Source organism: Acartia tonsa, chromosome 4, assembly GCF_053477335.1.
Source record: "Acartia tonsa isolate MP-2025a chromosome 4, ASM5347733v1, whole genome shotgun sequence".
NCBI lineage: Eukaryota > Metazoa > Arthropoda > Copepoda > Calanoida > Acartiidae > Acartia > Acartia tonsa.
Window position 1 is genome coordinate 34,376,961 of NC_137263.1, and position 25,002 is coordinate 34,401,962.

At 34.4% G+C, this 25,002-nt stretch overlaps 2 protein-coding genes across 4 annotated transcripts in view; both read left to right on the forward strand.

Annotated features, from left to right (window-relative positions):
• On the forward strand, positions 1 to 21,693 carry GPHR (Golgi pH regulator). Its single transcript, XM_080157742.1, has 14 exons — positions 1 to 45; positions 411 to 460; positions 693 to 814; positions 1,313 to 1,405; positions 1,596 to 1,671; positions 3,443 to 3,524; positions 3,810 to 3,889; positions 17,288 to 17,407; positions 18,298 to 18,429; positions 19,384 to 19,522; positions 19,860 to 20,000; positions 20,144 to 20,280; positions 20,657 to 20,718; positions 21,122 to 21,693. The coding sequence occupies exons 1-14, from the start codon at positions 6 to 8 to the stop codon at positions 21,219 to 21,221; spliced, it is 1,374 nt and encodes a 457-aa protein (XP_080013868.1). The 5' UTR covers positions 1 to 5; the 3' UTR covers positions 21,222 to 21,693.
• Vti1b (Vesicle transport through interaction with t-SNAREs 1b) overlaps positions 21,690 to 25,002 on the forward strand; it is a 5,063-nt gene continuing 1,750 nt past the window's right edge. For 2 of the 3 annotated variants that reach the window (XR_013878770.1, XR_013878769.1), the window contains exons 1-7: positions 21,690 to 21,811; positions 22,084 to 22,171; positions 22,470 to 22,507; positions 22,775 to 22,857; positions 23,298 to 23,517; positions 23,866 to 23,965; positions 24,225 to 24,424. Coding sequence is in view for 1 of the 3 variants with exons in the window: in XM_080157751.1 (XP_080013877.1) it covers positions 22,090 to 22,171; positions 22,470 to 22,507; positions 22,775 to 22,857; positions 23,298 to 23,517; positions 23,866 to 23,965; positions 24,225 to 24,373 (672 nt within the window). In the remaining 2 variants the exon portion in view is untranslated. Of the gene's footprint in view, positions 21,812 to 22,083; positions 22,172 to 22,469; positions 22,508 to 22,774; positions 22,858 to 23,297; positions 23,518 to 23,865; positions 23,966 to 24,224; positions 24,797 to 25,002 lie in introns of those variants that run through there. The other variant, XM_080157751.1, reaches the window with a different exon arrangement.

The following is a 25,002-nucleotide window of genomic DNA, read 5'->3' on the forward strand; positions in this document are numbered from 1 at the left end:
TAAAAATGTATCTGCTGCAGGACACCCTGGTTGTTCTGGCCAGCCAGGGAATAATACTTAAAAATATTCAACGTTGCTATCATGTTAACAAAAGTCAACTGGGTTTAATCATTTAATTTCATAAAGATTTTTTTGTTAGCAGCTGTTACTAAAACTGTATAGATGAATCCTTTAGACTCATTTTTTTTTATAAGGAAAACTTGGGAATATAAGAAATATGCTTTTTGATTAAAATAATAGTACAATATGTAAGTTGGATCCTTAAATACATATTATACAACTATCTTATCAACATAAGGGAATGTGATTTTGTATGTATGTAAACAATATAAATTACAACAAAAACATATTTATTTCTTCATGTCAACAAATTATCAAAAGTTTTAATAATTAATTTAAGTATTGGTCTTAGGTCATTTTTTTCCTCGTAGGATGGCTGTTCTTTGTCAAAATGCTATTCAGGAACCAGTTTTTACTTTTTCTAATCATTGTTAACTTGGGGCTCTTCATTTAAAGGGGTAGGTAGGTTCAAGACGAATATTACAAAGCCCTAGTACGAGGATATACATACAAATACAAATTTTGGTTTCCCTGTAATGTGACAAAACTTCAGAAAGCACAAAGTTTCTTCCCAATAACAAACCTTTTGAAAGGTACTTTTGAGATAAAAAGATAACTGGTTAAAACCTGGTAGGGATTACGAGCTTCACCACATGCAGGTTCAGCTTGTGTTCTGTGTCAACTTCTCTCTCTCCTGCACCATGTTCGAGCTCATCATCTTTGAGATTGCGGACATACTAGATATACAATCCAGGTAAAACCATATATTATACATGCAAGAAAACTTGACATGGGATTGTTAACAAACTGAAAGCTATAAATATTTCACTTTAGTATATACATAGATATTATTGTGCATTTGTGTGTGTAGCCATTGTTTCTTAGTGTTCGGACCCAAATACAATTGATCTATCTAGGAGAGATCTATCTAAGAATAGGAAGCACAATGACGTATTACACCGCTCTCCTTCAAAACATATAATATTACACCCCCAACAAAATTCTTGGAAATACATTAGATAACACCCCCCCCCCCCCCCAAATAAAAAAATAGGATGTCCTTACTCCTTAAGATGCTTCCTTGAAAAGCAGAGCTAAAATAACGAGATCTTCAGTGATAAATATAAAGATGACTTACATTGTGTTATTTTGTAAAATAGTAGTTTTTAAATTGTAATAGGTACTAAATATTATTTAGTAAAATGAGCTTAAATATATTTCATTTGGTATAAAACATGTCGTTTTGTTTTAGATATTTCCATTGGTACTGTGCTATATACTCCATGTTGTTTATGATTATAGTCCTTACTCCATTCTACATCATGTATTTTCTTGTCTCTTCCAGGTAGAGTATTCATAGTTTTTACTCAGTGACATGATAGGACAATAAAAACACAATAGGTAGTTTAATATTTTCCCCTTATTTCTTAATTTGCGAAATTTGCTTGTATAGGTAGTTAAAAATTTTGTAAAATAAATTAAATAACCTACTAAAGTTTGATTTTTAAAATTAACTTTTGAATATTTTATTCTAGTCGTCATGTAAACCCGTCTGTGAAGAAACCTTTGACATTTATCAACTGGTGCATTTATTTCTATGTATTTTGGAAGGTAAGAAACTTTTACTATTGAATTGTTAGGTAGGCAAAGTTAGGTTTTATTGTGTCTTATTATATTTATTACTAGCGGCTACGCCCCTAGAGGGGGGGATTTTTTTGGGGGGTTGGGGGGGGGGGGGGGTTTCTAGGGGCGATTTTTCTTGGGAGGGTGGTGGTACCCTCCCCCAAAATAGTTATAAACCTTCCCGTGACCTATAAGAACCTACGCTGTTAAGGAGAACCTGATTGGTTCAGCGGTTAGCGAGATTCTTCGGTACAGACAAACAGACAGACAAACATCCTTTTATTTTATTATAAGGACTAGCGGCTACGCCCCTAGAGGCCTCTAGTGGCACTTTCAATGTTTGGTTTTAAAAAAAAAAAATACGTTACCTATCTATGCTGCGTTCCAGTCACTATACGTAAACAAAATTTCGGTTTTTTTGTTATCTCTCTTGGGAAGGTGGTGGTACCCTCTCAAAAAAATGTTATTGACCTTACTGGGACCTTTGAGAAGCTAAGGAGAACCTGATTGGTTCGGCGGTTAGCGAGGTCCTTCGGTACAGACAAACAGACACACATCCTGTTACTTTATATAAGGATTATTTTAAATTATTGTTAAAACAAAAAATTTTACCTATTGTATGTTATCTTATATTTTTGTCTTCAAAGCATTCCTCTAAATTCTATATTTTTTATGGATACCTAATCAAGGACTATTCAAGTAATACCTATCTTATTTTTAAGTAACATTTTGAATATTGGGATCAACTGCAGTTGACGGTAAAATATTCCTGGTAACGAATATTTACAAAAATCTATGATTTTTAAAGGCTGCTAGCTGTCAAACGGCTGAACGTAAATATCATGCTCGCACACCGTTTTAAGCGTCATAAGAAGTAGTGATGGGAATCCGGATCCGGAATCCGAATCCGGAATCCGGAATCCGCCCAATTTTCGGCCAATTTTGGAATCCGAATCCGGATCCGGAATCCGTTTTTTATAGCGGATTCCGGATTCTAAATTGGTAGGCTAAATTTAATTTAAATAGGTTAGAAAATACCAAGCACATTTTTAGGACATACGTAGCACTTAAATTTTTAAATTTACTAATGTGATGTAAATGTTTTAGTTATGCTGGAAGTCAACTCTTTAAACAAATCAAGGCTTCAACCAAGTAACATAGTGATAAATTAACGAAAAAAGCTATCCCTCTGTGACGGACGGCCTTTTAAAATACTGCTAGAATCCGGAATCCGAATCCGGAATCCGCCAAAATTAAGAATCCGGAATCCGCAAGAATCCGTCACTTTTTTTGACGGATTCCTTCAGAATCCGGAATCCGAATCCGGCCCAAAAATTCGACGGATTCCCATCCCTAATAAGAAGCCCTACAAATAATCTGGAATAACCAAGATCCAATGATGCTCAGGGAAAGCATCACTGAAGAAAAAACGCGTAAAATATGTCTTTTTCGCGCATTTCTCTGCACTGCGAGATAATTGTGCATCATTGATTTATGGCTATTCCAGATTATTTGTAGGCTTTCCTATACCGCTTAAAACGGTGTGCGGGTATGATCTGTACGTTCAGCCGTTTGGCAGCTAGCAGTCTATAAAATTCATAGATTTTTGGAAATATTCGTTACCAGGAATGTTTTACCGTGAACAGAAGTTGATTCGAATATTAGTATTATAAATTGATTCTTTTATAGAATTTTCTAATAATGGTGCTTTTTATAAATCATCAAGATATACAAAATTCCAAAATTATTTTTATTATAGCTTGGAGACCCATTCCCAATTCTCTCCCCCAAACACGGTGTGCTCTCCATAGAACAAGGAATTAGTAGAATTGGAGTAATAGGTCAGTTTTTACTTCACAGGAGAAAAGAACACAATAATAATAATTTAAATGACATTTCAATGATTTTAAAGATTAACTGCGCAATGAATGTTGTTACTAAAATCTGTTCTTTCCATCCACCTTATGGCAGTTTGTTTTTAATAAAGGGGGTAGTTTCTGTACTCTACTATGCACTCTTAGGTTAACCGCCCCCTAAAATATGATTTTACTTCTGTCAAACAAATCCAATTAAGAAATTTTTTCATCTTAAAATCTGCACTAACTACTATGAAAATACTTGTATAGGTGTGACAGTAATGGCCTTGTTATCTGGTTTTGGTGCTGTCAACTATCCATACACGTCTATGGCTATGTTCATGAGAAAGGTGGGTTCAGGGGTGTATTTGTAATTTGTCCCGGCTGAGGGGGGGGGGGGGTAAAAAAAAAATATGTGATTGGGGGGGGGGGGGGGGGGAATGTAAAAATTAAGAGAACTGAAAGCATTTTTTTCCCATTTTTTCTCACCTTTTTGGTGAAAAAAAACTAAATTAATATGTGGGAAGGGGAATAATATGAATAAAATAAAGAGTTTTGAAAATATTTTTCCATTTTATTTCCTTCCTTGCTGGAAAAAACTAGGAGGGGAAAAAAATGTATCTTGTGCAGAATATACACCCCTGGGTGGGTTTTAAATATATTATTTCAAGTAAAAAAAGGCTAAATTATGGAATCAATATTTTTTACCATATAGTTTTCATTCTTTTTTGTAATAGTGCTAACTTGCATATATAACATAATTTTATTGTAACTTCAACTGCATACCTGCATTACTTGGGTTTTCGCCACCCAAATGCCACCGAAGACTGGCCATTGATAAACGTGACACGCGATCATAAGCGTAGCAATGAACATTTTTCACCATAAATATTAGATTCTCAGATAGCAAAGTATTCACTTATTTTATCATTTAAATCATAAAATAATACTTGTTATATCTTAATTTTACTTAATGGAAAATCTGTAAAATATTTTAATTCTTGTTCATTTTTCAAGCACGTATCTTCAGTTTAAAAGCATATATCTTCATTTTTTAGCATGGATCTTCATTTTTTAAACGTCAATCTTCATTTTTTTAGCGTCAATCTTCATTTTTTAGCGCAAATCTTTATTTTAAAAGCATGGATCTTCATTTTTTAAGCAGGAATCTTCATTTTTAAGCGTCAATCTTCATTTTTTAAGCGTGTATCTTTATTTTTTAAGCGTGGATCTTCATTTTTAAAGCAGGAATCTTCATTTTTAAGTGTCAATCATCATTTTTTAAGCTTATTTCTTCATTTTTAACGCGTCAATCTTAATTTTTTAAGTGTCAATTTTCATTTTTTTAGCATCAATCTTCTTTTTTTTAGCGCCAATCTTCATTTTAAAAGCGTGGGTCTTCATTTTTTAAGCACGTATCTTCATTTTTTTTAAAGGGCGAATATAGGTTGGATATGATATGAGCTTATATCAAAGGTGCAAGTATATACATTATGAATAACTCAAGCAAATAAAGATATTCCATTGGATAAGGCCGTTATAGCTAAAAACCTAGCCAATTGGGCTAATTTGTGACGTCAGAGGAGTGGTTCCCTAACATATTCAAATACCCATATTCACAACAGGATGCGTGTAGAGTTTGCCTAAATACTGTTGTTATTTTGCAGTACAAATAAATGAGAAAAAGGTTTCGGGAATTAATCAGGGGTAAATATACCCTCCTTCTACCTTCATACAAAATATATAAAGTAAAATATTTAAAAGTTAAAAAAAACATCAAATAATGTAAAAAGTAAAATAAAAAATAATCAATAAAATTTTCTTGGAGGAAGAATGATTTCAAATCCCTGTTTTTTGTGGCCGTGTGTGTGTGTGTGTTGAAAATGCGTAATCAGGGATGTTTATACCATCATGAATTAATCAAAGATCTCTGTACAGAAAATAAACTTTAAGACGTATTATTTACCCTAGTCAATAGTCCTGACGCCCTTCTACGCAAATTATTTTTATGCTTTTTAAAAATTAAATAAACTAGTATATAATCTAAAATAATAAACATTTAAATTATCTTTTAAGGTGCGTGCCAATGTAATAGTCAATCAAACTTAAGCAAAATAGTAAAAAAAAAGTCTTGTAAAGGGCTAAAATAAACGGTTTGTCGTCAATCTGATTTATCATATGTTCAATTGAAACAGAAAATTGCAAAATCTACTTAAGGATTTTTTTGAATTTTTAAATTTGGCATGGATATTCTAAAAGTATGAAATGGCACCTTTCATATAAGCTCATATCATATCGAACCTATATTCGCCCTTTAAGTGTGTATCTTCAATTTTTAGCATGTATCTTTATTTTTTACGCGTCAATCTTCATTTTTTAAGTGTTAATCTTCATTTTTCTAGCATCAATCTTCATTTTATTGCGCCAATCTTCATTTTAAAAGCATGGATCTTCATTTTTTATGCATGGATCTTCATTTTTTAAGCATGTATCTTCATTTTTTAAGCATGGATCTTCATTTTTTAAGCGTGGATCTTCATTTTTAAATCGGGAATCTTCATTTTTAAGTGTCAATCATCATTTTTTAAGCTTATTTCTTCATTTTTAACGCATCAATCTTAATTTTTTAAGTGTCAATCTTCATTTTTTTAGCATCAATCTTCTTTTTTTTAGTGCCAATCTTCATTTTAAAAGCATGGATCTTAATTTTTTATGTGTGGATCTTAATTTTTTAAGCATGTATCTTCATTTTTTAAGCATGGATCTTCATTTTTTAAGCATGGATCTTCATTTTTAAAGCATGGATCTTCATTTTTAACGTCAATCTTCATATTTTAAGCGTGGATCTTCATTTTTAAAGTGTCAATCTTCATTTTTTGCTTCAATCTTTATTTTAAAAGCGTGTATCTTCATTTTTAAAGCAACAATCTTCATTTTTTTAGCGTGGATTTTCATTTTTTAATCATAAACCTTCATTCTTATAGCATGGATCATCATTTTTAAAGCTTCAATCTTCATTTTAAAAGCAAGAATCTTCATTTTAAAGCGTCAATCTTCATTTTTTTGAGCAGCAATCTTAATTTTTTAGCGTGTATCTTTATTTTTTAAGCATGTATCTTCATTTTTTAAGCATTTTTTTTCATTTTAAAAACATGGATCTTCATTTTTAAAGCATGGATCTACATTTTTAAAGCGTCAATCTTCATTCTTTAGCATGGATCTTCATTTTAAAGCATGGATCTTCATTTTTAAAGCGTGGATCTTCATTTTTTAAGCGTGTATATTCATTTGAAAGGCATGTATCTTCATTTTTAAAGAATGTATCTACATTTTCTATGCGTGGATCTTCATTTTCTATGCGTGGATCTTCATTTTTTAGCGAGGATCTTTATTTTTTAAGCGTGGATCTTTATTTTATAAGCGTGTATCTTCATTTTTAAAGTGTTTATCTTCATTTTTTAAGCATGGATCTTTATTTTCTAAGTGTGGATCTTTATTTTCTAAGTGTGGATCTTCATTTTTAGAAGTGTATCTTCATTTTAAAAGTGTGCATCTTCATTTTTTAAGCATGGATCTTCTTATTTTAAGCATGTAAATTCATTTTAAAAGCATGAATCTTCATTTTCTAAGCGTGGATTTTTAAAAGATATTAAAAAAATTTCTGACACAAATTAAGATTTTTAAAGTCAATTTTACTGATTACAATTACAGATTTGCCATGAAGTAAAATTAATATATAAAAAAATTATTTCATAATTTAAATGATAATGCAAATGAATACATTTTTTATCTTTGAACATGATATTACAGGTGTAAAAAGTTTATTGCAATGATTATGATAGCCTGTCAGTTTAATCTTTGGCCACAACTTCAGAGGTTGTACTACAAGCTGTGTCTTTTCTAGGGTTGGGCCGGATATCCGGTGTAGCCGGATACCTGGCCGGATAGTTTCAATATCCGGTATCCGGATATCCGGTGTGGCCGGATATCCGGCCGGATAGTTTCAATATCTGGTATCCGGCCACACCGGATATCCGGCCCAACCCTAGTCTTTTCTATTACAAGCTCCGTCTTTTCTCTTGAAAGTTGTGTCTTTTGTGAGGCCAGAATTCACAAAAGACAGAGCTTGTAAGAGAAAAGACACGACTTGCAATCACAAAAGACAGAGATTGTATTACAAGCTGTGTCTTTTCTCTCTCAGTGCCTTGATACCCTGGCGAAGACTAGACTTCGATATCTCCACCCTTACTCCCGTAGTAGAGCGCCAAAGACGAGGAACCAGGAGCTTGAGTGTCAAACATTATACATTAGTCAAGCTGCCCTTAAGAGCGAGAAAAGTGGTGGCGAGGGTTGACAAAACGGGTCCAGCTCAGGCCACAGATGAGCTACAGAAATTATTTTGGTGTCTATGGATTCGTTTTGAGATTCTACTAGCAGTTACCATTTGAACCCATAGATTTAAGTCACTCTGTGCCCCAAAATCAGGCAACCTTAACCGGTAGAAGGAGCGACCCAATTTGAAAAAGTAAGGGGGGGGGGGGGAAGTTCTGACACTTTTGCGTAAACAGTGATTATAGGCTTTGTCTTTGGAGATAATGGATAGGTTATTCGGCAAAAAAGTTTCCTTTTGGGATGTAGTTTTCCTATTTTAAAAAAAATTTTGGATTCGGCCTCCAGGTTCCGGTACTCCAGGCCTCCAGGTGGATTCTGGACAGGTAAAAAAAAAAAATTCAAGATAGAACAAAACTTATTTAACAAAAGTTGGTACTTTATGGATGGTATGAACTAATTTGAAGAAATTTTTGAAATCGGGCTCCAGGTTCTGGTACTGCAGGCCTCCAGGTGGATCCTGGACAGGTAAAAATTGAAAATTTTAAATTTTAAAGTTAGAACAAAACTTATTTAACAAAAGTTGGTACTTTTTGGATGGTATGAACTAATTTGAAGAAATTTTTGGATTCGGCCTTCAGGTTCCGGTACTCCAGGCCTCCAGGTGGATTCTGGACAGGTAAAAATTGAAAATTCAAAATAGAACAAAACTTATTTAACAAAAGTTTGTACTTTATGGATGGTATGAACTAATTTGAAGAAATTTTTTAAATCAGGCTCCAGGTTCAGGTGCTGCAGGCCTCCAGGTGGATCCTGGACAGGTAAAAATTGAAAATTTTTACATTAAAAGTTAGAACAAAACTTATTTAACAAAAGTTGCTACTTTATGGATGGTATGATCTAATTTGAAGAAATTTTTGAAATCGGGCTCCAGGTTCTGGTACTGCAGGCCTCCAGGTGGATCCTGGACAGGGAAAAATTGAAAATTTTTAATTTAAAAGTTAGAACAATACTTATTTAACAAAAGTGGCTTCTTTATAGATGGTTTGAACTAATTTGAAGAAAATTTTGAAATCGGGCTCCAGGTTCAGGTACTGCAGGCCTCCAGGTGGATCCAGGACAGGTAAAAACTGAATTTTTTTACTTTAAAAGTTAGAACAAAACTTATTTCACAAAAGTGGCTTCTTTATAGATAGTATTAACTAATTTGAAGAAAAATTTTGAAATTGGGCTCCAGGTTTAGGTACTGCAGGCCTTCAGGTGGATCCTGGACAGGTAAAAACTGAAATTTTTACTTTTAAAGTTAGAACAAAACTTATTTAACAAAAGTGGCTTCTTTATAGATGGTATTAACTAATCTGAAAAAAATTTTGAAATCGGGCTCCAGGTTCAGGTAAAAATTTAAATTTTTACTTTAAAAGTTAGAACAAAACTTATTTAACAAAATTGGCTTCTTTATAGATGATAGGAAGTAATTTGAAGAAAATTTTGAAATCGGGCGCCAGGTATATCTTAAATTCAGTACTTCTCCTGTGATTTTGAAGATATTAAAACAAAATCTTTTTAGGTTGGTAAGTAAAAAATATTTGAATTTAGAAAACGGCGCAGGACCGGTGACCGCCGCTCCCGCCGTTCGCCGCCGTTTTCCGCCGCCAACAAAAATTTTTTTTTTGCATTTCTCGCCGAATTAGGCAATTTGGAATCATTTGAGACCATGTTATTTTTTTCAAAAATTTCTCCCCTTACAAGCAGCCCTGCGGGGGGACTTAGTCATTTTTTTCAAATTCTCGTATATCAAGGTATATCTTAAATTCAGTACTTCTCCTGTGATTTTGAAGATATTGAAAAAAAATCTTTTTAGGTTGGTAAGTAAAAAATATTTGAATGAAGGAAACGGCGGCGGGACCGCCGTCCGCCGCCGTTTTCCGCCGCCAACAAAAAATTTTTTTTTGCATTTCTCGCCGAATTAGGCAATTTGGAATCATTTGAGACCATGTTATTTTTTTCAAAAATTTTTCCCCTTACAAGCAACCCTGCGGGGGGACTTAAGTCATTTTTTTTCAAATTCTCGTATATCAAGGTATATCTTAAATTCAGTACTTCTCCTGTGATTTTGAAGATATTGAAAAAAAATCTTTTTAGGTTGGTAAGTAAAAAATATTTGAATGAAGGAAACGGCGGCGGGACCGCCGTCCGCCGCCGTTTTCCGCCGCCAACAAAAATTTTTTTTTTTTCATTTCTCGCCGAATTAGGCAATTTGGAATCATTTGAGACCATGTTATTTTTTTCAAAAATTTTTCCCCTTACAAGCAGCCCTGCGGGGGGACTTTAGTACTTCTCCTGTGCTTTTGAAGATATTGGAACAAAATCTTTTTTGATGGGTCAGTAATAAATATTTGAATAAAAAACGGCGGCGGTACCACAGCTCCCGCCGTTTTCCGCCGCCAATTTTTTTTTGCATTTCCCGCCGCCGTTTTCCGCAGCCGTACCTCTGCCATTAGTTACTGACCTACCTAAAAATATTTTGTTTCAATATCTTTTAAATCACAGGAGTACCTACCACTGAATTTAAGATATTTTTTTGTTGGCGGCGGAAAACGGCGGCGGACGGCAGGGCTGCTTGTAAGGGGAAAAATTTTTGAAAAAAATAACATGGCGGTGGTCCCGCCGGTCCTGCCGCCGTTTTCTTAATTCAAATATTTTTTACTTACCAACCTAAAAAGATTTTGTTTTAATATCTTCAAAATCACAGGAGAAGTACTGTATTTAAGATATACCTTGATATACGAGAATTTGAAAAAAAATGACTAAGTCCCCCCGCAGGGTTGCTTGTAAGGGGAAAAATTTTTGAAAAAAATAACATGGTCTCAAATGATTCCCAAATTGCCTAATTCGGCGAGAAATGCAAAAATTTTTTTTTTTTTGGTGGCGGCGGAAAACGGCGGCGGGCGGCGGGAGCGGCGGTCCCGCCGCCGTTTTTTTGAAAGATACCTCTAGTTGGGGTAATTACTGACCCAGCCCAAAAGATTTCATCCAATTATCTCTAAAACTAAGGGAGTAGCACCCAAAATAAAATTGCTGGAATGTCGTGGCACGAGTCACCACATTTCCCCCCCCCCCTTTTCGAGGAGTAAAACTCAATATAAAATATAAATACTTATCCAGGGTCCATGGAGGTTCTGTATTGTCATTGTTAATTTAAGGTTTACCATATATTTTCTGAGTACAGTCCTTTTGGGCAGATATGGGCACTAGGCGGGTTCATATTGGAATTAGACAAAGATGAGATGTGCAACAGATAAAACTAACTTAAATAAATTTTCTGACCGAAAAAGAATTTTAAAAAATTGATATTTAGAATGCAACCACTTAAAAATGTATTTCATTAATAAAAAAATATGCAAAGACGACAATCAAGTACTCTTTACTTATTATCTCAGTTCCTAGTAGTGCTAGAGGGCAAAATTTTTTTGTGCATTTCCCCAGATTTTTTATAACGGTCAAAAGTTCCTGATTCTACTCCTCAATGCCTTTCCTGGGAGCACCATGAAGCCATAGTTCTGATTCAATAAATTATCGACACCCATTTACAAATAGCTATACAATTAAATGTCTGGTCATCACCGTAGACTTAGGATAAATTTAAATCATCCAGAGGTGTATTGTACTCATAAGATTCATTTGCAGATCCCCGCTTTAATCTCAGAAAAAAAATGTCCAAAATCGACCCCACCCTAATAGGCACCCTCTGTTTTGGGGGGTAAAAAAGGGGAGTTGGTAAAAAAGAGGGGGTGAAAAAAGGGGAGTGGGTAAAAAAGAGGGGGATGGGGTGGGCATATTTTTTGGGTGATATTAACTATTTTATAAATTAAGTAAGCTTTTTTTGTATCTAAAAAAGGATTTTGCTAACCGCTGAACCGATATGGTTCTCCTTTCTAGTGTAGCTTTTATAGGTCCATAGATGGTTTTAGGCTACTTTATTTCTAATAATAAGTCTCAGTATGGTTTTAGGCTATTTTAAATTCTTTTATATGCTTTTTACGACATTTGCCCTAAAAGAGTGCCCAAAACCACTTTTGAGCGCCCAAAACCCTTTTGGGCAATTGGGCCGCCCAATATCGAAAAAAGTGCCTAATATGACAACCCTATGGGCTACAGTTGAGCTAGAACAGAGGTTAAAGGAAGCCTGCAAGAAATACCACGCTTTAACTGCTAAAAGACTGCCACAAGTAGACCAAATACCCCAAATTTGAAGCCTTCAGCTTCTATAACAAAAAAGTTCTAGGCATTTTAAAATGACATTTTATGTACAATGGAAATTTTGAAAGAATTGCAATGCTCATGTTGAAAACTTTAAAATTAAACTGCGTGGCCTAGAAACAAAATTATAAGCTTATTTTTGTCATAAATTTAGGTTTCCAGTAACTAAGGGGGGGGGAAGTTCTGACACATTTGCGTAAACGGTGATTATTGGCTTTATCTTTGGACTGAGAGGATAGGTTATTAGGGATAAAATCATTCTTATATGATGAATTTCCCCCAGATTTAAGATTTTTTGGATAGGCCTCCAGGTTCCGGAGCTCCAGGCCTCCAGGTGGTCTCTGTACAGGTAAAAATGAAAAAAAAATTTTTTTTTTAAAGTTAAAAATCAACTTATAAAACAAAATATGCATATGTTTTCTTCAAATATGTGAATAATATTAAAAAAGATGCATATTTTGTTTTATAAGTTGACCTGTAACTTTAAAAAAAAAAAATTTTTTTTTCAATTTTACCTGTTCAGAGACCACCTGGAGGCCTGGAGCTCCGGAACCTGGAGGCCTATCCAAAAAATCTTAAATCTGGGGGAAATTCATCATATAAGAATGATTTTATCCCTAATAACCTATCCTCTCAGTCTAAAGATAAAGCCAATAATCACCGTTTACGCAAATGTGTCAGAACTTCCCCCCCCCTTATATTTTTACAATAAAAATTCCCATTTTTATAGTCAAAATCATTAAAAAAAATTAAGTTTTACTTGCGTTGTACCGAATATACTGTAGCCAATCAGAAGGCTGAATCAGCTTAACAACCAATCATAGCTAAGCTTGTATTAGTTTACCTCTTTGTTTCCGCTATGATTTTCGTTTAAAAATGCAATTTAAATCGAATTTTTTTCATAGATTTTGACTATGAAATGTGGTGTTTTTATTGTAAAAATATAATCAGTTACAGGCAATCTAAGTTTCTGACAAAGATAAGGTAATAATTTTATGTCTAGGCAACGTAATTTAATATTGTTTTTTCTTTTATGAGCATTGGAAATCTTTTAAAAATTCCATTGTACATAAAATGCTATTTTGAAATGCCTAGAACTTTTTTGTTATTGAAGCTGAAGGCTTATAATTTGGGGTATTGGGTCTTCTTGTGGCAGTCTTTCAGCAGTTAAAGCGTGTTATTTCTTGCAGGCGTCCTTTAAGGTGTCTATGGAGAGCTCTTGGCATTCTGAAGAGATAACTCGACACATATGGTAGTCTAAAGTCACTCTAGAGGGTACTTAGGGCGCCCTGAAGATATTGGTAGTCAATCTGAAGGGTGCTGCCAGCCTAGCACTAAATCCAAGTCTTGACTTTGGCAAGCCACAAGTCAGGCTACAGTTGAGATATCGACCTCTAGTCTTTTGTATAGTGTCTGTTAGGCATCTGACTATCATCTCCTAACTTGGTAAAGTCATATCTCAAATAAGAAAATTGAGCAGGCCAAAGGCATTCAATCTTAGTTTTGGGTCCATTGAGATGATTTATGATGATTTTTAGAACAAAATGATTTTTGATGAAAATCAATGATTTTTTCATGCCTTACCATTTTTGCCAAAAATTACCATTTTGGAGGGTTTTTGCAAAAGTGCTGTAAAACGCATCAAAGTTGAGATAATGACTTCAAATTTGATACAGATACTCTTGAGCATTTGTCTGAGCACCTCCTAGCTCAGACACAGCTCAGCTTGGGAAGTCTCTAGTCCAACTTTCAAGGGGAGGGTGCCCCCCCAAAGTCAGTGACTAAAAATCTCAAAATCTGGGTTTTGGGTCAAAATTTTGACATCGCGATTTTTTTTATCTAATATGAACCAGCATAGTCCCCTGACACCAAAAACACCTTTGAAAGTGGTTTTGGTTGCCTAGAACTGATTCTATGGGCCAAAAAATTCATACAAGAACTCAAATTTTGAAAATTTCTCAGTTCTCGTCTTTGGGGGTCACTAACCCCCCTAAGGAGTCAAAAATTGTCCAAAAGGCTTTTTATAAAAGTTTTTCAGCTTGCCATGCTGAGAGTTTAGAGTACTTAATAGGGCAGTTACCATTTGAACCCATAGTCTAAAGTCACTCTAGACCTTAGGGTACCCTGAAAATGATAGGCTGACATAAGGATTTCCAAGATTTCAGCTTAGAGTCCTCGGTTTGACTACAGTTGTCTGAGAGGGCACTTTACTTCAACGTGATATGATCTATGATGTCATGAGATACCACATACTAAGTTTGGTTAAACTGAGTCTACTATAGGCAGCCTAGTAGACTCCCAAAGACGAGGTACTGAAGCGAGCATACTAGTAGTCACCTTGACTAAGGAATGGTGTTCAATAGAGCGAGAAAAGTGGTGGTGAGGGTTGACAAAACGGGTCTAGCTTAGGCCACAGATGACATACAGAGATCGTTTTGGTGTCTATGGAGAGCTTATAGGATTCTACTAGCACACAAGAATGTCCACACCAAGTTTGGTGTTGATATCTCAACCGTAACTCTGCTGGTAGAGCGCCAAAGACGAGGTACTGGAGCAAGTACGGTATAGTGGTTGTGTATACAAGGGAGAAGGTAGGGAGCAAAAAAGCGCTACAAAGGGTTGACAAAACAGGTCTAGCTCAGGCCACAGATGAGATACAGAAATTATTTTGGTGTCTATGAATTCGTTATGAGATTCTACTAGTAGTTACCATTTGAACCCATAGTCTAAAGTCACTCTAAGTACTCGTACAGGTGCCCCAAAGTCAGGCAACCTTAACTGGTAGAAGGAGTGGACCCAGCTTAAACTTGCTTTAATAAAAGATGCTCTAGTCAAGAATTATCTCAACCCTACCCCCGCTGGTAGAGCGCCTAAAACAAGGTATCGGAGTGAGTACGGTATAGGGGTTGCATATATGGAGGATAGCGTTGGGAGTGTGAAAAGCACAAAAATGGGTCTAGCTCAGGCCACAGATGAGATACAGAAATTCTTTTGGTGTATATAGATACCATTTGAACCCATAGTCTAAAGTCACTCATAAGGGTGCCCCAAAGTCAGGCAACCTTAACCAGTAGAAGGAGTGGACCCAGCTCAAACTTGCTTTAATAAAAGATGCTCTAAATGCCGTCAAGAATGTCCACAAAAAGTTATATCTCAACCCTAGTTCCGCTAGTAGTCTGCCAAAGAAGAGATACCAGAGCAAGTATACGGGTAGTCTGACTTACAGTCAGCTTGACTAAGGTCAAGGGTTTGACACTAGCGCTAGTGCTGGTACCTCGTCTTTGGTGCTCTACTACGGGAGTAAGGGTTGAGATATCAATGTCTAGTCTTCGCCAGGGTGTCAGTCAGGCATCTGGTAGTGCTCCCCTTGCTTTGGGTGCCGGTATTTCAACTATCAAGACACAGAGAGAAAAGACAGAGCTTGTAAGACAAAAGACACAGCTTGTAAGAGAAAAGACAGAGGTTGTATTACAAGCTGTGTCTTTTCCATTGCAAGTTTTGTTTTTCTAATACAAGCTCTGTCCTTAGTGGATTCTTGCCTTATAAAAGACACAACTTGCAAGAGAAAAGACAGAGAAAAGACAAGCTCTGTCTTTTGCGGATTCTGGCCTCACATGACTTGCAAGAGAAAAGACATGGCTTGTAATAGAAAAGACACAGCTTGTAAGAGAAAAGACAGAACTTGCAAAAACAGGTTCATTTGTGGTCCTGTCTTTTCTCTTGCAAGTTGTGTCTTTTAAGAGGCCAAAATCCTCAAAAGACAGAGCTTGTAATAGAAAAGACACGAAAAGGTTGTATTACAGGCTGTGGCTTTTCTCTTGCAAGTTTTGTCTTTTGCAAGTTGTGTCTTTTCTATTACAAGCTCTGTCTATTGTGGATTCTGGCCTCACAAAAGACACGACTTGCAAGAGAAAAGACAGAGCTTGTAAGAAAAGACAGGACCGCAAATGAAGCTGTGTCTTTTCTATTACAAGCTCTGTCTTGTACAGACATTGCAAAGACACAGCTTGTAAGAGAAAAGACAGAACTTGCAAAAACAGGTCCTGTCTTTTCTTACAAGCTGTGTCTTTTATCTTGCAAGTTTTGTCTTTTGAGAAGCCAAAATCCACAAAAGACAGAGCTTGTAAGAGAAAAGACACAACTTGCAATCACAAAAGACAGAGGTTGTATTACAAGCTGTGTCTTTCTCTTGCAAGTTTTGTCTTTTGAGAGGCCAAAATCCACAATCTCTGTCTTTTCTCTTGCAAGTCATGTCTTTTGTGAGTCCAGAATCTAGAAAAGACAGGGCTTGTAATAGAAAAGACACAGCTTGTATTACAACCTCTGTCTTTAGTGATTGCAAGTTTTGTCTTTTCTATTACAAGCTCTGTCTTTTGTGAATTATGGCCTTTCAAAAGACAAAACTTGCATAGAAAAGACACAGCTTGTAAGAGAAAAGACAGAGCTTGTAAAAACAGGTTCATTTGCAGTCCTGTCTTTTCTTACAAGCTCTGTTGTCTTTTGTAAGGCCAGAATCCACAAAAGACAGAGCTTGTAAGAGAAAAGACACGACTTGCAATCACTAAAGACAGAGGTTGTATTACAAGCTGTGTCTTTTCTAATACAAGCCCTGTCTTTTCTAGATTCTGGACTCACAAAAGACATGACTTGCAAGAGAAAAGACAGAGCTTGTAAGAGAAAAGACACAGCTTGTAAAAGACACTACTTGCAAAAGACAGAGCTTCCTAGGGGTAGGGAACTACACCCCCATTGTACAATCATAAACAGGGTTATTTAAGTTGAGTGTTGAGTTGTAGTCAAATAATCTTATTAAGTTAGTTTTCTTAATGATAACCCATTGTATAATAATGAAATGGTCCATAATTAAGAACAGCCTGACTTAATAAGAGCATTTGAATACAACATCTACCTAGGACCTTTTTTTATACGCGAAAAAAATTACACTTATATACGCCGAAAAAAATGAAGATCAAGGTCTTCATGAAGATCTTATTATTTTGGCACCACTGAAGATTTTGAAAAGTAATGCAGGTATGTTCAACTGTATGATTTTAATTATCCGCCTCTTTCCGTCCTTTCTCAAAAGAGCTATAACTTTTAGAGGACAGGGAAGCAGACATGGTAATTCTTCATATTTTATCTGTTATACATGATTTAAGGTGACAACAAATGACGTAATTCAAATTGAAAAGAAACTTTTACAAAATCTTGAAAAAATTCTGGTAAAGAAAAGAAAAATTGCCCTAGCTGAACGAGAGAAACAAAGTAGAATAACTAAGGTAAAAAATAGGATTTTTAAGCTGCTAAATTCGCAATTTGTAACATTAGGTAGCTCACAACAGACCAGGGTTGGCAAAAAAAACCAAGTAAAAAAACCAAGTTGGGTTTTATTGGGTTTTTTAACTCAAAAAAAACCCGGGTTTTTTTAAAATGTACCTTTTGTCGATAATGTTAACCCTATTTTGACTCAAAAGGAGTACTATTTTCAAACAAATAATTGATATTATAAAAACATTTTATTTTAATTATTGTATAACTGATTTTAACTGCTTATTTTTATATATGAGTAACGGAATGTCTGTCCCTATGTACCAAAATAACTCCCTAACCACTGAACCGATATGGTTTTCAATTACAATTAGCTTCTCACGGATCCGTTGAAGATTTTTAACTACTTTTTTTGGGGTGGGGGGGCAGATTTCTCATAGGAGATTTGTGGTGCCCTCCCCCTAAATTGGAATAAACCTTCCCTGGACTTATGAAAAGCTACCCTGTACAGGAGATTCATACCGATTCAGCAGTTAGCGAGATCCTATGGTACAGACAAACATCCTGTTACTTTATAAAAATGATTTAACCTTATATCTTAAAATTCCTAGGTAACAATCTTTAGAAAACAATAAAACCCAAAAAACCCGGATTTTATTAATAAAAACCAATGGGTTGGGTTATTTATAAAAAAAACAAAAAAAACGGGTTTTTACCAACCCTGCAACAGACCATCACGTTTTCATTTTTTCTGTAAATTGTATATTAAAGCAAATTAAAGGTAATTTGAGTGATAAATTATCCAATCTTTAGTTTCTTATGTTTTAACTACATTAGTCAGAATTTAACATCATTAAGTATATGATCAAATAATCTACCATTGACCTATCCCCTATTTTAGCCGACAGATTCGAACTGGTGGGGAAGGTTAAGGTCAGTAGCGTCTGTTGACTCACCAACGACAGAAAATATTCCACAGTTGAAGAGAGATATTGGTATACTAGAAGAATTCTCAGAACATCTTTTCTTAGAGGTAACTTTTACAGATGTAAGATGTAGATGGTATATGTAATTGTACAAGAAGGAATCTTATTTTGCCGTCATTATTTTTGTCAATAAAGAATTGTTTTTGTATGTATAGTATTGCATTAAGCAATATGTATGAAGAAGCGCATTCATTCGTAATTCCAATAACACATATGTAGTTACAAAATTTGCCTACAGATGTCTCAAATTAATTTATAAATATAAGATATTGTGTCCTATTTTTGTTAAATTCTTTTGTTACAACTTTATATCTTCCTCTTGATAGTTTTATTTGCTGATGTAAGTAAATGAAAAGTTGTATTTTTCTTTTCGTGAAATAAACACTAATATCTTAAGTTTAAAATAGTATTGATTTTTCCGGGAAATTTTTATGATTATGCTAGCATGTTTCCTGTGGTGCGCCAGACTTTATCTGGGAAAGGTTTGGCAGCCATGCGGAATTCAAGATTAAACTGACGGCAAAATTACCTGCCTGACTCGTCCTGTTGTCCCAGGCAGGACAGTTGGCAAATATCTGCAGCTACCTTTACTGTAGCATTAAATATATAAATAATTAATTTCTTGTAGACACCCTCTAAAATAGCTAAGCACAAAAATAAATGAATGGACAGGTTTAATTATAGAGCAGATGTTAAGTGGTCATTAAAACGAAAAAGTAAAACATAGATGTGATAAATATTATAAATCACGAATGAGAATTGATTTACCTTGTTAGTTGGTCTGTTTGCCGGTAGCTGCAAAAGGTATCGTGATTTTTTCTTTTTAAGTTCTATAGCGTTTTTCTCTCTCTTTGTTATGCTCTCTTTGTTATGACCACTGACCATCTGCCAATAACTACTTTTGTCCGTTTGTCCATCCATGATTATTTTGCACTTCGCTTCTTTTAGATGAACTTAGACATACTTGTTATTCATACAAGAAAGGAATAATTTTTCTTTAGGCGCATGACCTGCAGAATATGCGGGAACGAATCCAGTGGTCACGCACCTGGCAGGGCAGATACTTCAACTTTCTTGGATACTTCTTCTCCGTGTACTGTGTCTGGAAGATTTTCATATCAACAGTCAACATTGTTTTTGACAGGGATTAATTTAAAGTATCAGATCATATCATAAGCAAGGATGATTATGTTTAATAGAAGCAAGGCCTGCTCACTTATGTTTTTAACCAGTCATTAATGCCGCTTTAGTTAAAATTTAAATTTTGTCGAGTAAAAATAATTTAAGATTATCTGGGATCTTAAGAGATAAGACAATGGACGTTAAATGGATAAAAATACATCCCCAATGATGATAAACCAGATTACCCATTCTGTAGATTAAAATTATTATAAGAAATGACCAATGATTGCACAGAATAGGTGGTTGATATGTCATTTAATATCCTTGGCTGATATTAAAAATTTAATTAACGTTCACAGGGTGGGCAAGGTTGACCCAATCACAAAGACCTTTGACATCCTGGTGAACTGGTTCGGGCTGGAGGTGGACGTGACTGTTTGGTCTCAACAGATATCTTTCATTGTTGTTGGTATCATAGTTCTCACTTCAACAAGAGGTTGGTCTTGTAATTTAATCTTATACAAATTAAACTAAATTCAGAATTAAACTAGAACAAATATATCCATAGGTAACTAATTAGTATATTTGCTAAAGAAACCTTGAATTTTAGTCACACTTAATATTATATATTTTCTTTAGGTTTATTGTTAACAATGTCCAAATTTTTTATTTGGATTTCAAGTTCCAAGAGCTCTAACATCATCGTGCTTTTCTTCTCCCAGATCATGGGGATGTACTTCATGTCTATGGTGGTGCTCATGCGCATGAACATGCCGGTACGTACATATACTTGTGGTCAGGTAAAGGTTACATGGATGTTAGGAGGGGATATTAGGTAGTGAATTATACTGGCACCAAAAGTTTTCTAAAAGGCAGTTTTTTTGTTGGCTAAGAAACTTAACGTGATTTTGTCAAGTCTTGATTGGTTTCTTGAAAATAGTAGCTTTCATTCTATATTTAACCAATTTTTTAATGCATGGATAATTTGTTTATAATCATTGGTAATGCACATCAATTTATCGTTCATTTAGCGTTCTATCCATAATTCTAAGCCTTCTCAAAGATCAAAGGTATATATAATGAGTGAATATCAATAATTATTTTTTCTCTGAAAAATTACTTAAAAAATATATTACTTAAAATATATTTAAGGCGGAGTACAGAGCCATTATTACAGAAGTGTTAGGAGATTTACAATTTAATTTCTATCACAGGTAAAGAATTTTGAATTTTTTATTTGTATCGTAGCTACTCTATGATAATAGGTGGTTAAGTCAGTCCGTCAGTCAACATCTGGTTTAGTATACTTATTATTAATATATTTTTATTGACTTCACTCGTCGCAACTCTTTTGATTTTTAATTTAAAAGAAAAAGAAGAATATATGAATATTGAGGGGTGTCACACCCTCCATGGAATAAGATTAAAACCATGGTAAAATCAATATGTATATTCCCTTATATAGCCTTATCAGTTTTGCGGTTACTGAGATCTTAAGCTTCACATCTGGACAGATGTTGTTTTGCTTTGTAGCTTCGATAGAGAACTAAATAGGATTTACTTTTATCATAATATTTATTTTTTGGAAATGACGACTTTAAAATTATTATCTTTTAGATGGTTTGATGTGATGTTCCTTGTATCAGCCAGCCTTACCCTGGGTCTTCTATACCTGGCCCATAAACGGGAAGTAGAAACAGCTGATAAAATGTCATAAAACTATCTGATAGGCATTTGCAAAGTAATGTGTTCATAGTTCAGTAAAAAATCTGCTATTTTTTCCCCTAATGGTATTAGGAAACCTATCCAGTGTTGAAAAATATGTTTATCTACGGTTTTTTGTGTTATTCACCTTTACTAATGAATTGAGAGAATCTCTTATTTAATTAACAATTCGTTTTTTTTAAACTCAAATGATTTCGGAGAAATATTCTGCTATCATTCAATTACTTTTCTTTTTATATTTCATAACAAGAACAATAATGTACAGTACATAGTAGCATAGCGTCATTTGCATTTCTTTCGACAATGCATGTGGAAATCTTGTATAGTTTAGGCCTTAATTCAAAATGTCTTAATTCATAACTTATCCTATTTATTGTTTAATAGAACAAATATTGTATAAAATAATGTGATATTTATGATTAAATTAATTTTGTATTTTGATTCTATCTGTGATAATTTCAGAATAGTAAAAATGAAATGAAGAAACGAATAGAAAATAAACTCTGCTAGCTAAATATTAAATTTTAAAAATAGTTCGCTAAATGAAACACATCTTGAAAGCTGCCTAAGCCTTAACAAAATTTAGGAAAAATAAGTTCAACTGAAAAATGGTTTTTAATACAAATGGCGACATTGGCATTGTTCTGTAAAAATGTTTATTTGTTTTTTGTCTGAATTGGTAAAACATTTAAAAAACTCTTGTTGTTGTTGTTGACAATGTTAGAGAAACTATTTTGTAAAAGTTTGCGTATATCTACCTGAAAGCAGTTTCTGAAAGTTAAGTTTGCAATTTTGTATATATCGGCTGAAAAATGATTTTTAATTGACAATAATGTTGCAACTGAATTTTGTGATTAGAAATGTCTAGTGAAAGATTTGAGTATGCAGAGGATGAACTGGAGGGAGTTCTGGAGAGGCTTGGATCTGCTCTCACACAACTAGGCAACACATCATGTCAATCATTGAATAATGTAAAAAAAGGTGTACTAAATTCCAACCCCCCATCCTCAAATTTGTTTTTAAAATAAATTTAAGATAAGGAGGAGGTTTTTTCTTCCTAAAAGGGCTTTTTCACTAAGGGGCTAAAAAGTACCCAATTATTTAATTTTTCATTATTTTAAACGTTGATGAATTTAGAGCCCAATAGTACATTTCATTTTTGTATATTTAAAAACATAAAGTGCACAACTTATGAAATATATATTTTATTAAATGAATGATGGTTGATTTTTTTCTCAAGAAACAAGTCAAGGAGAAGCTAGAAAAAGAAACCAACAGGTAAACCATATTTATTGAGATTACAGAAAAATGGCCTAAAACCCTCCCAGGACCTATGTCACGTAAAGCTTCCTTAAAAATGTTCAGTGGTTAGCAAGATTTTAATAGACCAAGAAAAAAATCTTTCTTGTATAAAAAAGAATAAGTGGGTATAATAGAAAATTAAAAATCTTTTAACAGAGTTTTTAAATCCGATGTCATATAAGAATTAAAAAGAAGAAAGAAGAATATGGTTACTATGAAATTAAAGAGGCTAAAATTGTTCAGATCTGTGAGAAAAGCCTGGAGGATGGATCCAAACTTCTGGAGGAAATGGACTCCGAGGCCCGCTCTGCACCGCTACAATACAGGTAAATTTTTTCACATATAAATCGGCTGGGGTCTGGAATAAATAGAAATTAAGAATGGATTATAGGGAGCTGCACTACTAATATTATTTTATTTATATAAAAAAAATGTGTTTAATTTGTAAAAATCGCATAACATCTTTAAAAATTTTTTTTTTACCTGGCATGGTATAAACTGCAGTTTTTTATGAATATTTTATCTTTGACACATAAACACAATAAATTATCATTATGTTAATAAATATATAATTTGAAAGATCACATTCACTATTTCAATTAATTAAAACAACTTGTTAAAATAATATTAATTAGACAAGGATATTTGGCCTATTAAATAGTTCTTTTCCTTCAGGTTTTTCTTACAAAATTGTGGACATATTTGGGGTATGACTCTTGACAATGATATTCCAGTATGTATCAAATAAATCATATGTTTTATGCAGAGCACAGATGATTGCTACAGTACGGGCGCTAGAATCTCGCCTCCAGCTTCTGCGTAGCTCTCACAGATCCATCCTAAGCGGCAGCAAGTCAGCGCGTACATCAGCGACTGGTGGCAGTGGGAAACAGCAACAGCAGGCTGGAGATGGGGTGCGGGAAAAGGTGATATCTGGCATCAGGACGCTAGAACGAACTGGAGACAGCCTGTTTAGGTCACAACAGGTAGTGTGAAGAAAAAATTCTTCTTTAGGGGGGAGGATTCTTTGTTTATTGATTATTATTTATCAGACAGATTTGATTGTAATATTTGTGTAGGTCTGGTACATCTTTAAGCTTTTTTTCTTTTTGTAACGATTATTCTAAGTCAAAAGAGCTTAGATCCAAAGAGAAAGCGATTTTTAGAAATTTTTAAGGGTGATTTTTCCCGCTCTCCACACTTATCATGAATAATATAGCAAAAAACTGGGAGCACTAATTCAAATATTCACTCAAAATAAAAGACAAATTAGTTCTTTAACTTAAAGATTTTATTGGCTACTCACACAGAAATGAAATTGTAAACTTGTTTAGGTGGCAATAGAAACTGAGCAAGTTGGAACTGGAATTATAGAAGACCTTGGCACCCAAAGAGAATCTTTAGAACGCACCCGCAATAGACTAGTCCATACAGGCATGATAAGGATTCACACTGTTTCTTGTACTAAAGACTCTTTGCCTACATTGTTTAGATTTTTGTCTAGTTCATTGTCTTTTGCTTATGAAGCTTTCCTTAAAAGCAAAAGCTAATGGCTAAGTCATTTAGGAAACTAAAAATTTGCGGATTATTAAACGTAATCAGATGCTAATTCTGATTGACATCATTGATTGTGAATGCTTGATTTTTCAAGGTATCTAATTCTTGTTTAATCCGTCCTTATCTGTGTGAGCAGAGACTGAGCTTGATGAGACGAGGTCAGTGCTGCGCAAGATGACCTGGAACGTGTTGACCAGCAAGATCACCCTCATAGCCATCATATTCATTGAGATTGGCATCCTGGTGGCCGTTGTATACTGGAAATACTTTAGAAAGACTTCATAGAGAGAAAGCTTTTGAAAATTTAGTTATTAATTTAATGGAATACAGTTGGGAGTAAGATGAATTAGGATAAGGATATTTTCAATCAAGAAAATTCTGCCATGTTCATAACTACCATGTTGATTAATTTACGAAATAGTGGTAATTTTGTTTGAAATGATGAATTTAAGTTTCTTTTAACAATTAAACATTCAGGAATTTTTTTTGTTTATATTTGTTTTTAAATTGCAAGATTGTTATTTATTTATCTATAATACAAAGTAGAATAATGGCTGTCTGTCTGTCTGTTTGTCTGTTTGTTTGTAGCGAAGGATCTCGCTAACCGCTGAACCGATCGGGATTTCCTTTACAGGGTAGCTTCTCATAGGTCCCGGGAAGGTTTATAACTATTTTCTTGGGGGGGTTGGACACCCCCAACCCCCCCCCCCCAAAAAATGAAAATTACCCCCCACTAAAAAAAATTTCTTTTTAAAACTAAAATCAAAATAGTGGGGTCGACTAATCCCCCCCCCCCTCAAAAAAAAAGGGGGGAGGCGGATGTGCCACTTTTTGAAACCAAAACTAAAAGTCAAAGGAACTCAACTAAAAAAAGAGTTACAGGTCTGACATTTTGCATGGCAGTTGCTTTATAG

Excerpts from the sequence above, each read along its gene's own strand:
- GPHR (XM_080157742.1), top strand. The coding sequence starts at position 6 with ATGTATCTGCTGCAGGACACCCTGGTTGTTCTGGCCAGCC. Across the intron at positions 815-1,312 it reads ATACTAGATATACAATCCAG|ATATTTCCATTGGTACTGTG; the intron begins GTAAAACCATAT and ends GTTTTGTTTTAG. Across the intron at positions 17,408-18,297 it reads AACAAAGTAGAATAACTAAG|CCGACAGATTCGAACTGGTG; the intron begins GTAAAAAATAGG and ends CCCCTATTTTAG.